Source organism: Gallinula chloropus, assembly GCF_964237585.1.
Source record: "Gallinula chloropus genome assembly, chromosome: 1".
Classification (NCBI taxonomy): Eukaryota; Metazoa; Chordata; class Aves; order Gruiformes; family Rallidae; genus Gallinula; species Gallinula chloropus.
Window position 1 is genome coordinate 92,803,847 of NC_140085.1, and position 14,618 is coordinate 92,818,464.

General features: G+C 35.2%; 1 protein-coding gene across 2 annotated transcripts in view; it reads left to right on the plus strand.

The window, feature by feature from the left end:
- Positions 1-14,618, plus strand: part of TBC1D23 (TBC1 domain family member 23) — a gene marked incomplete at its 5' end in the record, with an annotated part of 33,880 nt that overhangs the window by 2,609 nt on the left and 16,653 nt on the right. For both annotated transcript variants that reach the window (XM_084279229.1, XM_084279230.1), the window contains 6 exons: positions 5,527-5,638; positions 5,842-5,947; positions 9,048-9,252; positions 11,805-11,928; positions 13,857-13,981; positions 14,078-14,121. In XM_084279229.1, coding sequence (XP_084135355.1) covers positions 5,527-5,638; positions 5,842-5,947; positions 9,048-9,252; positions 11,805-11,928; positions 13,857-13,981; positions 14,078-14,121 — 716 coding nt within the window. The remainder of the gene's footprint in view (positions 1-5,526; positions 5,639-5,841; positions 5,948-9,047; positions 9,253-11,804; positions 11,929-13,856; positions 13,982-14,077; positions 14,122-14,618) is intronic.

Genomic DNA, 14,618 nt, shown 5'->3' on the forward strand with positions numbered 1-14,618 from the left:
ATTAAATATTTCTTTTTAGCTGTTTGGCATATTCTCAAAAATCAAATTGAGAAATTGTGGGTTATGTTGTATTTGACACTGGAAGACATATCTGTGCTCAATGGTAAGAATACTATGAAACACAAAGGAAGCAGGATGCTTTCAAGCTGTGCTGTAAAATCGTAATTACTCTTTGTCTACTTATTTAATTATTTTAACTATAATTTTAGGGAGCATTATATTTCTAGGCAATAGCATTTATAGACACAAGCTGGATTGTTCTTAGTTAAGATGTCTATAATTGGAAGCTATGAGGCTTCTTTCCTCTCATTTATTGAGGAAATAAAATTTTTTTTACTTATTTTTTCTTGTTCAAGTTTTCAGATAAAGGTATAAATAATTCCAAGTTAATTTCTAAAACCTTTTTGCAGATACCTGTTTAACAGTCATGCTTCAGGAAAGTAGTATTTTATTTTAAGAGCTATACTTTGGAAGTTAAAAACTGAACTAACTAAATATAACTAACCATGGATGGAATTATTCACATGCTTTTAACTTTGCATTGGAATCAGTCATCTTGTGAATCCCAAAATACACTCCCAACTGTTTCGGACAACTGGGTGACAAAGCTAGCACGTATACTATTTTTTCTGTGCTTAGAATCTGTCTTATTAGTGCTTGGCCCCATTATATTTCTTTTGAAAGCTTATGAACAACAACAAAAAAGGCTCTTTCTTTTCCTAAAGTATGTTAATATCCATTTGCAAAATTAAAATCAGAAAGTAGTGCTTTTCTCAAATTCTGTAGGGGGAAAAATATTCAATGTTATTCTGAATACAAGGGAGATATTTAAGTAAATGTGAACAATTGATTTTTGTTTGTTTGCTTTCAATAGTGAAGCAGTGCTCTTAATTACTTCCAATTTAATACTGATCTTGTTGAGGGTTGGGTTTTTTTCGTAGCCAGGCGAATCTTAAATTACAAGTAGGAACCAGAGTGAGTAGATTATACAAAAGTATATGGGGGGCGGGAGAAGTTTTTATACAGGTAGCTTTCTGTGGTGGGAAGCTATGTGCTTTGAAAGATAGAATGATGGCTATGAAAATAAATCTGTATTAGCCATTGACTTTTTAAGATATTCATCAGCACTACTCAGCCAGGTTGCAGGGATTTTAAGTAAAGCTTATTTGTGATTACTGCTGGTTATAATCCTGTATGCTAATCTGAGCTTTGCTAAGTAAGGTACTTTGCTTAAAATGCATTTTAATTCTACCTTCTTAGTAACAAAAATAGTAAAAATATATTACAATAAATTAATCCAATCTGTCACTAACATGGATGTGTACAGATGACCCCTATAATTGCGATGGCAGCGTTGTGAGATATATACCTGTCTTTCTCTTTGCATGCTGCAAGCATCAGAAATACCCAAAAACTTGCAGACTGGATGTGTTTGCTGGCCTAGGAGACAGCGACTTTGTAGAAACTAAACCAGATGATACTCTTGGCAACGGTTCATCTGGTGTCGCAGCCTGGGTTCTGGTGTAGGGAAAACAGGAATGATGTGTGAAGTTGTTTAAGAAATATCACTCCTTAGAAAGTGGTGGTGAGCTACTGGGGTGTATCATGAGCAGCTACCATGAGTGTGTCACTTGAGGTGTGTGGGAGAAAATAATCAAAGCAGCTTTTCAGGTGTTCCACCAATGTCAGATCAGTGGTCAAAATACGGGAAACAGTTTGGTAAGGGGTATAATCTAAACTGGGAGTATGTGTTTTAACTCCTTTGGGCCACTGGGCAATATCTTTAATATTCAGATGTGTAGTAGTAGATTCCATATATATGGGAAAAGAGTGACCACCCTGACCATCTGGTTTTGGACTGAAGTGGATTTTAGATAATGAATTTGGTATGTGTAGAAGATACCTGCTGGGCTGTGAAAATAAATTGTTATCAAGTATTGGAAGTGTCCCCATCACAAATTAAAGCCCTAAACTTTTGAAGCTTTCTTCTTTTTTTTTTTCCCTCCAAAAATGCACTTTGACTTGGAAGAAGCAGTTCAAAGGGATTTGTCTTTCCTACTAACAAATGAGCAGACATAATGACTTTAGCAGATACTTTCCAGGCATTGTAATCTGCTGATTGATTATTGTTTTCTTAATACTGTGCATTTTATCCTATGTACTTACAGTTCCAAAACCACTTCCTACTCTCTTTTCCCTACTGTTCACATCCCCACCATTTCTTAATCTCTTCATTAGTATTTGTAAGTGATTATTAGCAACTTCCTCAGTTACATATGAATAAATGGTACTTAGAAAAAAAAAAAAAGCAAAGCTGAAGTCCCATCATTTGATAATTTTTATTTTTTCAAGGTCTTCAGCATTGTTTTGTCTTTAGTCATGTTGAGTATTGGCAGAGGTAGTTACCTACTGATTATAGTATCTTATTAGACTGGCATGAATTTCAGAGATCCTTCTCTAAGTATGGAAATTTGGTCCAGAGGCATGAATCCAATGTTGTACATTATGACATTTAGAACAGTCTGGCCATTCAGGCCATTGCTTGGATATAGGCTGAATTGTACAGATATAGTCAAAATACAGAATAGCACCTGTAATAGGTAATGGAGCCATGGTAGAACAGAAAGAAGGCTGTTCAGGTCTGTGGGAGTTTGCCTAGAGAGAGAAGTGCTGCATTCTTTCCAAAGTAAAGAATGTGATAGTAGTTGTCTGTATGAAGAGAAAACTTCCTAGCTGATGGTCATTCATGGAAGACAAGGATCCAGTTTGCTGGCGGTTTGCTGGAACTTACATAGCGCAGACTGATACAAGGTAAAACACAGCCAGTGTACATGTGTTACAGTACCAAAATCACTTTAATGGTATGGTGCAAGTTAGTCTGAAGAAGATATTTGTTCTTAATCTTTGAGAACTCCTTCCTTCTAACCTCTGAAAAGTCTTGGGAGTTGATAGAGGAAAAGAATAACAAATTATAAGGAGGATAACGCAGCCCCCCTGTTACTTCATGTAACTCGATGTGGTGATGCATCACATCTCTTTGCATGGGAGACAGGCAAATGCTAGCTTTACTACTTCACTTTATAAAGTCAGAATTTGATATGCCTGTCATCTTCACAGTGTACAAAGTGGGGATGACCACAGTTGTGAATATTTTTCAAAAAGTAATATGTTAACTATCAAACAGAGGAAGCACAAGTTTCCAGATAACATGTTGCTCTGGATGTTAACCTGTGCACAGCTTTTTAAGCCATTAGGTATGAGTAACCGGTACAGTTAATACTCCTGCGTCTGTGAAACATTGTTTAGCAGGTGTGGTTTGGTAACTTGTGTAGATGTGTTGTTTCATGTATATTAAATTACTTTTTTTTTTCCCCCCCGAAATAGTTTTCTGTGAAAGACATAGAAACCATATTTAAGTACTGCAATTTAAGACCTTTCCCCAAAAATATAACATCCTGTTGCATTCATTATGACGTGCTGGTGTCATACAATTGGTTGCTATAATTATTATACAGGTGTTCTGTGTGCTATAATTCAAGGCCTAGCTGTTGCTCTCAGATCTGTTTTGTCATATTCAGCATGGACAGAAACATGTATCTAAGAGCATCTAGCTCTCTTCAGCTGATGTTTGATGTTGGCTTCTGTTGAAGTTAGATCATCCCAGAGTTCAGGTGGTTCTGCTGAGTGCTAGTTCTCTTTGTGTAACTGCCCTGGAAACACTTGATTTTTATTCAGGGTGAAACAATTCAGTGACTTAATCTTCCCAACTTTGATTGTTGTGTACACAGTCAGATAATTGGATAGGTGATGGTGTGCATTTCAGTCGCAGGAAAACGGTATTCACCTGTGCAGCCTGTAGTTCTGTAATAAGTGGGCTTTAAGAATGTTTTTAAAATACTAAAAATATAAGAAAAGAAGGCATTGTCAGTTGCTTTGTAACTGTACTTTCTTCATCCAAATTTGTAAAATTTCTTGAAGAAAGCTCTGTTTTACCCCAGTGTATACTTGGAATTTGAAGTGCTACCAAAAAGTACTGGCAAAGAAGGTGGCTGATACAGTGGAAGGGAAATGCTTACTATGCAAACTTGTAGATACTTTCAGAAGTTATTAAGGGTGGCTCCTTGTTGAGTGTATGCATGCATCACATTCTTACAGATAGAGGTTTCAGTCTTTTTAAAAAAGGGTGATTCTAGAAAATCAGAAATTTGCATGTTAAGCTTTCAGAAGACCAGACTTGAGAAGCTTTATATCAAGGAGTTAGTTGTGGGTGTATGCAAACGGAAGAAGTGGGTCGAGCTCAACAGCTGACATTCTTCTGTGGGATTTGGAATTTACTATTTGCATGTAATGTGGATTAATTGAGAGTTGTACTAATAACACTTAAACATCTGTTATTACACATGTATAAAGAGATGCGTTGTTCAGAAGGAATGCATCTTCATACTTGAATATCTGTCCTGGATAAACAGTCATGTTTTATGTTTTACTTTGGCTGTAGACCTCCAGCTTTGTGTTTAACTCCTAAGGTATGTGAAGCAAAGCCTTTCTGAAGGCATACGTCAAGGGTAGTAGGAGACAGTAAAGATGATTTGACTCGATGATCTTGAAGGTCTTTTCCAACCAAAACCATTCTATGATTCTAAGATACAGGAAGGAAGAAGTTTTGCCAGTGGGACCTACGTATCATTGCCATTGCTCTTTTTTTCCAAGTGAACCTGGTGCTGTGTCACTGCTGTGCTACATAGTACTGAAATTCCTGCAATCATCAGATGTCATTCTCTCATGTTGACAGCGTGGAACTGTTGAAACAGTCTGCAGAAGTTATCAGAGAGATTGTGATGTAATCATTTCTGCAGGCGTTCCTTCTTACCTATTCATGCTTACAAGCTTTTCTTATCTTACTATGGCGACTTAATGTATCACTCCTGCATGTGTATTTTGCTACTTTCTACACTATTATTTACATTTTTGTATGTTTTAGCCCAGCCTTGTGCGTGTGTCTACGCTTAAATTACTACACCTAAAAGGTCCTGTTTCAGGGAAAGATAGGCTTAAAAGGGGACTGTTCTAGACTTTTGAAGTAAGTTTTCTGTTTCTAGGTCATGTGGTATTTTATTTAAAAGAACTCTGCCATGTAATTTAGGTGTAGTCTTTGTTTTGAATGCACTGTGTCTCTGAAAGTTTGTTGTGTATTCCTTAAGTTTTAAACAACTAAATTTACATGTTTATGATAGGTTTTGCAACACTGGCACTTCATGAAAGCAAACAAAAATGGTCTGAACTTTTTTTTCTCTTATATTTAAGTTGAGAGTTGAATTAGAATTAGAAGTTGAACAAGCAGCCTTAAAGATAGAGGAATAAATAACATTTAGCAAATACCTATTTTCTTTGGCACATTGTCTTATAATTTTATGTGTGTGGGGTTTGCCTGCCAATAGCTGCCAGTCTACATCTATTTAATAGGTAAACATTGAAAAATATTGTACAATTTTTTTTTAATAAACACATTATGTATTATTATTGCAGGGAAAAAGATCTTGCAGACGCTCTAGAAGAAGGAGGCTGTGATCTTGAAACTGTGAGAAACATCGTTCAAGGAAGACAGTTGCCTGCTGATCTGAGGGCCAAAGTCTGGAAGGTAAATAGGAGCTTAAACCAAGAAGGAGGAAGTACTTGAAGTTGTGTTTGATTTGGGGTAAATTATTTAGTTACCAGGCATCAGTAGTAGCAGAATTTTAATATGTATGTATATTTGATTCATCTTTAGGATATTTAGGATATAATTGTGTAACTTCAGAAAGATACTAAAATGTTTAGAGGATTTTCTATTTTTGTTTTCAGATTGCACTTAATGTTGTAGGAAAGGGGGACAGCCTGGCATCCTGGGATGGCTCTTTAGACCTGCCAGAACAGAGTATAATTCATAAGGATTGCCAAGAGCTAATTGGTAAGTTCCATTACATTTAGATCACCTATGCGAAAACTTCAGTGCTCTGGAATGTTTTAGGGTTTTGGTTTTTGAATTAAATAATCTGAATGATGTTTACATTTTGGAAAAAGACGAGAGGGCAGAGAAAATGAGATGGAACTTATGAGAAAGTAGTAGTCTTATTTGTACTCTGACTCTGAGATAGGTGAAGTCATGGAAATTGAAAGTGTTAACTTGTAAATGATAGTTTGCATGGTCAGAGCCAAAGGGCAAGAGAGCTACATGAGTTGAAAAAAAAAATTTTTTTTCTGTTTTCCAAGCTCCATCTTTTAAACCAGAATTCATTCTATAGAATTCAATCTATAGTGTCATTCAGGTTTTTAGTTGTCTAATGACTGGTACTTAATGTTTTAAGATTAAGCTCTTATAGCACCAAAATCAATATAACCTCTAAAAGAATTATATTAAACATTTTGGACTTTAAAGACTTTTTTTTAAGGTATTTTTTAATAGTCCTTACAGCAAACCTGAGAGGCTTCTGTGATAGTAGGATGCCAAGACATTGGAAATAATATTCCAGTATGTCTGTAAGGAGCTGCCACAAGATCTGGTTTGCAATTCATCACAAAAATGGCCAAATCACTGTTCAGATGATGGGGTCAATATTGACCCATAAACTAGGATACTTCTTATGGCATCAATAAAGAATATTGTATTTTATTGCCTGTCATCTTTAATTTCTTCTTGTGTAGTTGAAAGTTAAGGCAAATAATGGAGCTACTGTTTGCATGCATGAATACATACATACCTACTACTTTTAAAATGCAATTCTATGTTTTCTAGCTCTAGAATCTAGTAGGGGTTATTTTCTCTCTCTGTCCTGCAAAGGAAAGCGCGAGTGGGAATTGCACTGTGGTATTTAATCACAGTGTGTGGTTTGGAAGATGGCAAAACATCCCAGTTATTATTCATAACATACAAAATTAAGCACTTTAATGTCTGTTAGTTTTCCTTTTTGTCTTTATTGCAAAAATTTTGTAATATGTAATAATATTAAACTCATCAAAGTAATAAATGGAAAGTTAATTCAGAGTGAAGGTTATCTAGAGATTTCACCGTTAGATTAGATTACATCTGTTTTAATGTCTTAGCAAAGCAAATACTCTCCAAATTTAAAATAAATCTTCAGTGGACATTTGAGTTTTATGTGCTATTTTATTTTCTTGAGAGATAGAGAAAAGGAAATGCCAAATATTGACTAGCTTTGATGGGAAAGTATTAAAGACTTGAGTAATAAAAACTTTCATTAACAAGGATGACGCTCCTGGGCAGTTTAAAATAAGAGGGGGATGTTATAATGCCACTGCATTAATGTAGTGTGTGTAGGCATCTCTTCCCACCCCCCCATCCAAGACATAACATAGCTATTCCTTCTTTTACTATAAATCAGTTTAGCTGTAGTAAAATGTACATAATCCAAGTGGATTAAAACAGTTTTATTTCAGAAATACATAGTTTGCAATTGTATGTAATACTAGACTCTTTAAAAAACCTAAAGAGGTGTTTAATATTAACCTGAAAATTGTGTGAACCATAATGAAAACATCTTTATAGTATCAACACTGTTTTCCACACAAATCCAAACCATAGCCCCATGCTAACTACCATGAAGAAAACTATAGCAAGCAAAGTAGCTATTTCATCACGTGGAAGTCATAATCTGGAGTATGGTGTATTTCAGTATGTCTTAGATTCGTTGCCTCAAGTGATGTGGATGCCAACACTTCTTCTGAAATGTTGTCAGCCTTTTAAGGAAGAGTCTGTACAGAAAGAAGAGGAGGCTGAGGGGAGGCCTTGTCGTTTTCTACAACTACCTGAAAGGAGGTTGTAGTGAGTTGGGGGTTGGTCTCTTCTTCCAAGTAACAAGTGGTAGAAAGAGAGGCAGTGGCCTCAAGTTATGCCAGAGGAGATCTAGATTGGGTATTAGGAAAAACATCTTGACTGAAAGAGTGGTCAGGCATTGGAATAGGCTGCTTGGTGAGGTGGTGGAGTCACCATCTGTGGAGATGTCCAAAAAACATGTGGATGTGGTAGGCCAGGACATGGTTTAATTGCAGTGGTAGTATTGGACAGATGGTTGGACTTTACTGTCTTAGTGATCTTTTCCAACCTTAAAGATTCTATGATTCTAAGATCCTTCGGAACTAGTGATGATCTAAGCTTTGTGTATGTGTCAGACTAAATAATGACAGTGTTTAGGAAGCATTTAGCTTCTTTCTTTAATTACAGAACAAACTTTTTTCTCAACTTTCATCCAAATGTAACAATATAAATTATGGGTTCAGAATTAATCTGTCATTATATAGGGGATATGTTGGCTTTTCAGTAACCCTGCCATAGTTGTATGAATTTGAAATGTTTTACACTATATAAAAGTTTATATATTCATGATTAGCGTTTCTTCTGATTATCAACAGTACCAAATAGAACTTTTAAAAGCTAGGTGTAGTTGTATCATTTCTCTTTTTATAGTCACCATAAAAATTCCAATTTTAACCTACTGTTAGGAAAATTTCTTTGAAATAGAGATTAAAAATGTGCTTCGTATGTTAATACTAAAATTTAAGTCTGTAAGGCTGGCTGATTTCAGATGAACAATTTTCATAAATTTGCATGTCAGTGGGTTTTTGAGAAATTGGAGGTATGCATTGTGCATTGATCTGTGTTGAAATTCAAATGAATTTGTGGTAGAGTTGAGTATAAGTTATGTGCTGAGCATGTCAAATAGGAATAGAAAAGGGGAATTCTGTGCATTAAAAGAATCTACCTCTGTTTCATATAGATCCTGGAAAACACAAACTTCTTTAATCCTGTTGACGTGATATTTAAATTCTTTTTCCTACTGGGTTTATAAAATCTCTTGTATTTTGATGCGTCTTTGGGTATCTGTCTCTAAGCATTTAATCCAGGCTGCTGGTTTTTTCTTGGTCTGCTTTTGTTGCCCCTTTTTTTACTTTTCCAAGCAGTCCCCATTGGTGCAATTGTGCTATGAAATAACTTTGCATTGTGTTTCTTTGAAAGGCTGCTAATGTGGTTTATATTGCTGTGCCTATTTCAGACCAGTTGTCAGTGCCAGAAGAGGAGAAGTCAGTATTACTCCTGGATATCGAGTCTGTTATTACTTTTTACTGTAAATCACGCAATGTTAAATACAGTTCTTGCCTTGGCTGGATACATCTACTCAAACCTCTGGTGCACCTTCGTTTGCCACGCAGTGATTTGTACAACTGCTTTTATGCTATCATGAATAAATTCATTCCAAGGTAAAGCTCTCATTCTTTTGCCTGTATAATATTTTTATTGGCATTAAAAGTATTTTCTCAGAGGATGCATGTTCTGGTTTCAGCTAGAATAGCATTGTTTGTAGTAAAGTTGTCTGATTACCTCATATGATAATAAATTGAACTGTCTTTCAATACCTGTTGGTTTAAAGTCCAGGAGATAAAATTGAATTGATTTAAGGTGTAAGGAATTAGCATGTGACTTGTGTAGACTCAGTGAGCATCTTAAAGAACAACTGTCATTTCACACAATATCAGAATGATTTGTTTAGGAGCTAATTCACACGTTACATGAAATAATTTATTGGTCCTGTCACTTGACTCAGCTTGTGTGTCCTTTTGATTAAAAATACCGTTGGTCTCTCTGAACAGTTGGGGATAGTGGCGTTATGGTTGTGTGACTCATGTGACAGTAGCCATAGAAGGCTTTCAGTGTCTAGTGTTTGAGTTCCTCTGTAAGAACCTAGGTGCTGTTTCAACCAGTAAACAGTTGTAAACAGTTTCTCTTCCCCCCCTCCCCACCCCCCCCCACCCCCCTTTTGTTTTCTCAGTGAGAGAATGGAAATCAGTAGAAAAGCAATTTGTAGTAGAATTGCAATTATCTGCTTAGGTCAGTTTGGTCTCGATTTGATGTTTGCTGGGCCATCATGACTATTTGATAAAAGCTTCATTTTTAATTTTTTTGCTTGTTTTTTTAATAATACACTTTTTATTCATTTTTTTCTCATGTCTTGTAGTGAGCATGAAATATTTATTGGGAATTTATCCTAGCAAATATTTACAACAGGTGAGAGAGATGTACAGCATGATCTCTCGGACCATGTTATATCTTGGATAATTTTTTTTTTTTTTAAGAGCATCTCTAGCAAGGAAAAAAAACCCATTATAGGCTATTTTAGATGAGGGAATTTTTGCTATCTTTTTCCTTGGAAAGACTGTTACTTACTATGAAGGCTTTTGGTGTAAGTATCCTGTGGATACCTCTCTATCTTCTCCTGCCTTTCTGCTAGTATGGTTAGTTTTCTGAACTATACAAAATTAACAGTTAGTATGGAAGCCCTAGGTCATAGGTATTCTGTGTCTGGGCCGTAAGTAGAAGAAAACACCATCTCAGGTATGTAATTGAGTACACAGTGATTTGTGTGAGAGCTTATGAGGTAGTAAGCTAATAAAAGCTGCCAGCGGATAAGGGGAGTGTGTCTCATCCAAGAGACCAGGTGAGGAAAGTGCATTACATCAGTGTTACCTGTCAGAGGGTAGGAAATAGTTCCCTTTCTTTTGTCTTTAAAAGCAAACAAAATTCCCAACAACAACAAACCACCATTCCCTGAAGTAAAATGTAGGTCAGCTTCCAGGGCAGTTTATTTCTGTTTAGCTAAAACTTTTAAAATTTGTTTTTGTTTTGCTTTTGTTTTTTACCAGTCTTTCACATGACTGGGCATGTTGCCTCTGTGGGGCTTCAGCCTTAGAAGTAATGGATAGGTACAGGAATTCACAATTCTCTTGATAAGGGAGGATTTTAGGGTATTGATTTTGCTTAGTTTTTTGGGTTGGGGAGGGAGGTTTGTGTTTGATTTTTGTTTTTCTTTTTTAACTGGGTATTTTTAAAAGATTATTACAATGGGTACCAGAAGTAAAAAATTGCTAAGCAAAACAGTTGAGAAAAATATCTAAACACGTTTGTTCCACTGTCAGTAGAAATATGGAAAGATGCTTCTTAAAGTTATTTTTTGGTATATATCCATTCTTAATGTCAAAATGTGGTAAGGAATGACTGACTGGAATAATTGACCGTATTAACCATTCAAACAAAAAAAGTAATTTGCAAGTCTAGATTCTTAAGATAAATTCATCACCTGAATATTTTTCTTCTTTTCACACCTTTTGTTGTGTTAACTTAGTGGGAAGTCAGAGTTCTCCTGATAATTTCAAAAAAAATGCCTGTGTATAATTTGCTGTGTGTGTTTCCATTTCATCACCATAGACATACCCTTGTTCAAGAAAGTTAGGCCAATAATTGTGTTTGGAGATGTATGTCACATTTCACATATGTTTTTAGCTAAGTTTTTAAACACTTAAGATTTGTTCCTAATGTCTTTAAACAACTAATTGTTCATTGTAAATACGCTTTTATTTCCTGCTCAATGAACTGACATTTAACTGTTGTTCATTTAAGAAATAAGCATCTTTGTCATTTCATTTGCCTGCCATATTAGTTAACATCTATACTATGCTAGCCATTTTCAATATTTAAATTTGTTTTGAATACTTCTGTGTTATAGACTTTATCAGGCATTGACAGTATTTCTTTATTTCTTATTAATATTGAGGGGTTTTCAGTGTTTATGGGCTTTTTGTTCATTTGTATTCATTTTTTTTAACTCTTGAAGCATGCTGACCTTATGATCAGCCCATGTGAATTAAAATAATATAGGAAATCGCATAGTCACAATTAATAAAGAATTGCTACCGTACACCTGACAGCTGAAATATTACGTGGGGGTTTATGATTATTTTCACTGCTACTTTTTTAGGGACTGTTTTATGAAAGGAAGGCCATTTCATCTATTTAGACTGCTGCTTCAGTACCATGAGCCTGAACTGTGCTCCTTTCTTGATACTAAGAAGATGACTCCAGACTCATATGCACTCAACTGGGTAATAAAGTGAAAGTAGGGAAACATAATGAAAAATAAATTTCTGTTAAAATTTAAGTATATGTTGCCAAATTATGTACAAGAGATTAGAAATGCATATACTGAAATAACGTGCATGCTTTAATGTAGTGTGGTTTGTCTTTAGTGGTTTAACGTAAGGCATGAGAACTTACAAACACCATATTTTTATTGTACTGGATATTAATTGAGCCATTGATGTAAGGAACTACTTGGAATTAGTGTGAATAAGAGCAACTGATACACTCAAAAAGTAAGGAGCCATTTCTATAGTGGGCAGCTGTTAGGTAGGTATGGATAAACGTCGGTCTACCTGGTTTTTAAAGTCAAATTACTAATAATTTAAAACCTCCACACAGGTAGTTGTATTAGTGCTTACATCTTTTTTTTTTTTCTTTAATGCAGTTTGTGTAGCAGGACTACAACATAGAGCAGCAAAATTCTCATGTTTCTGTGATACTCAGTATATACGATACAAAATCATGATCTAATGCTTGCATAGGCTTAGTCTGTAAAGTAACAAAGAAGTCTTTATGACCTGTTAACTTTTCTAGGCTCCTTCATACTCACTGACCTTGTAAAATTGTTTTTAAAGGCCATTACTATCTATTGAAGAAATAAGACTGAAATGAACAATGAAACTACAAGGTCTGCATTTGTTTGAATTCTTTTTTTAGATTATATTTTTAAGCTGCTACCAATTTTAATGCTGAAATGTGGTCAGAAGAATTTCCATATTCTCAAAATCTACCTTTTGCCAGTCAGCAGCCTTCAAAAGGGGTATCAGGTCTCTTCACTACTGAAACTTTTTATTTTAATACATAATTTTCCTTAGTAAATGCAGGCTCCTTTGGAGATGTTTATTAAAATTTTAGTGATCACTATGAAAAAAATCTTCCCTTTGAAATGAGGTAAGAAGATGAGATAGTGTGGCTGCCAGTCCTCAATGTCGTGCTTTCTGCTGTACAATCTTAGGAAAAAAAGCCTGAAACCTCATTTTTGTATTATGAGATTACATTCAAATTCCTTGTTTCATCTGTCACAAAACTCAGTCTGCACAGAGGTGTTTCTAATATGTAGGAATACATAAGCACCACTGTTCAGGGACATTTTGTCTTCAGCTGTCTTTGATTCATAGTTGGATAGAGGTTCTTACTATCCATTATAGAAGTATACTAGGAAATATTCCATGAATGGGCTCTAAAACCAGACCCGGAGCTTCTGAAAGCTGTAGCTGTGTTGATGCAGAATCTGTACACATCAGCAAGTTCAGCAAGACCCCAGTGAAGCCAGCTGGCATGCTGGCTTAGTTGTGATTGCAAATATTATCTGGCATGTGTGAAAAGAAATTACTACCTTTTCTTTTATCTAATTTGAACTTTGTGTATGTTGCTTGCAAATATTTACTTACTCAGTCCTAAGTGTAATGTAAAGTTAAGTGATCTTGCCAAACTAAAGTGCAACTGTGTTCAGTTAGCTTGATTCTACTGTGTTGTTCATGTTGTTTACAGGATCCTTTCAAAATCATGTTTGCCAAGCTAGTTGAGTAAATATATTGTCTTCTTATTGTGTTGTTGATATAATTGATATTTAGCGGCTGTGAGCTAAACAGTATTCCAGCCTGACAGTGTGACCTCTGGTTGAATTTGCAATGCTGACAATGTTCAGCTGAGTTTGCCTTCACACTAAGCGTATTTATTCACAGATAATCTGTAGCATTACTGCACTGTTTCCATAAAAATTTTTTTTGAGAGTAGAACTGTCATTCCATATGTGGTGCAAGTGTATGCTTTAACATAACTTTGTAGTTGTTATTCTCTTTTCGGTATCTTGTATCTCTGTTAAAGATGTTACCCTCATAAGATTGTTCCTGGGTATTGCTTTTTCTCACACTATTTTCTAAATTTTTAGCTTGGAAGCCTCTTCTCATATTACTGTTCAACTGAAGTCACTCAGGCAATATGGGATGGATATCTACAGCAAGCAGATCCATTCTTTATTTATTTCTTAATGTTAATCATCCTTGTCAATGCAAAGTAAGTATATATTAATTCATTGGGACAGGTTTAATTGCTTTTGGTTTGGTTTGGCTTTAGTGACTTAATCTGTGTCTCTGACTTTACTGTTTTCAGAGACATTATCTTAGCACAAGAATCAGATAAAGAAGAAATGATAAGTAAGTACTTTTCTTGTGTGGCTGCTAGAGAAATGTTTACCATATAGTATAATTCCCAGCAATTATTATTTTTAATTACTAAGTAACTGCATTATTTAGTTATTTTCCTGTTACTTTGTCATTAATGAATCTCCTCAACCACTAATTCCTTTCTTACTGTTCTTTTGGTGCATCACATTTGCCCTGTCCGTAACATCTTCTTGTGTTTCCTTTTAGCACTCTCACACCTAGTTCTATATTTCAATTTGGACACCGTCAAACAGTCACCATGCTTCTAAAGCAGCAGCTTTCAAATCCCTCTTTAAATCTGCTGCACTTGTTGCATTTTCCAGATTATTTTCTGTGTTTTCACTTCATTTAAGCCTAATTAATTGCCTTTGGGTTTGGGTGGGTTTTTTGGTTTTTTATTGCATGATATAAGTAGTATTTTGCAGAACTACACCCTTATACCATATAATAAATACTACTGCTGATTAAATACTCTGTTTTAGAGCATT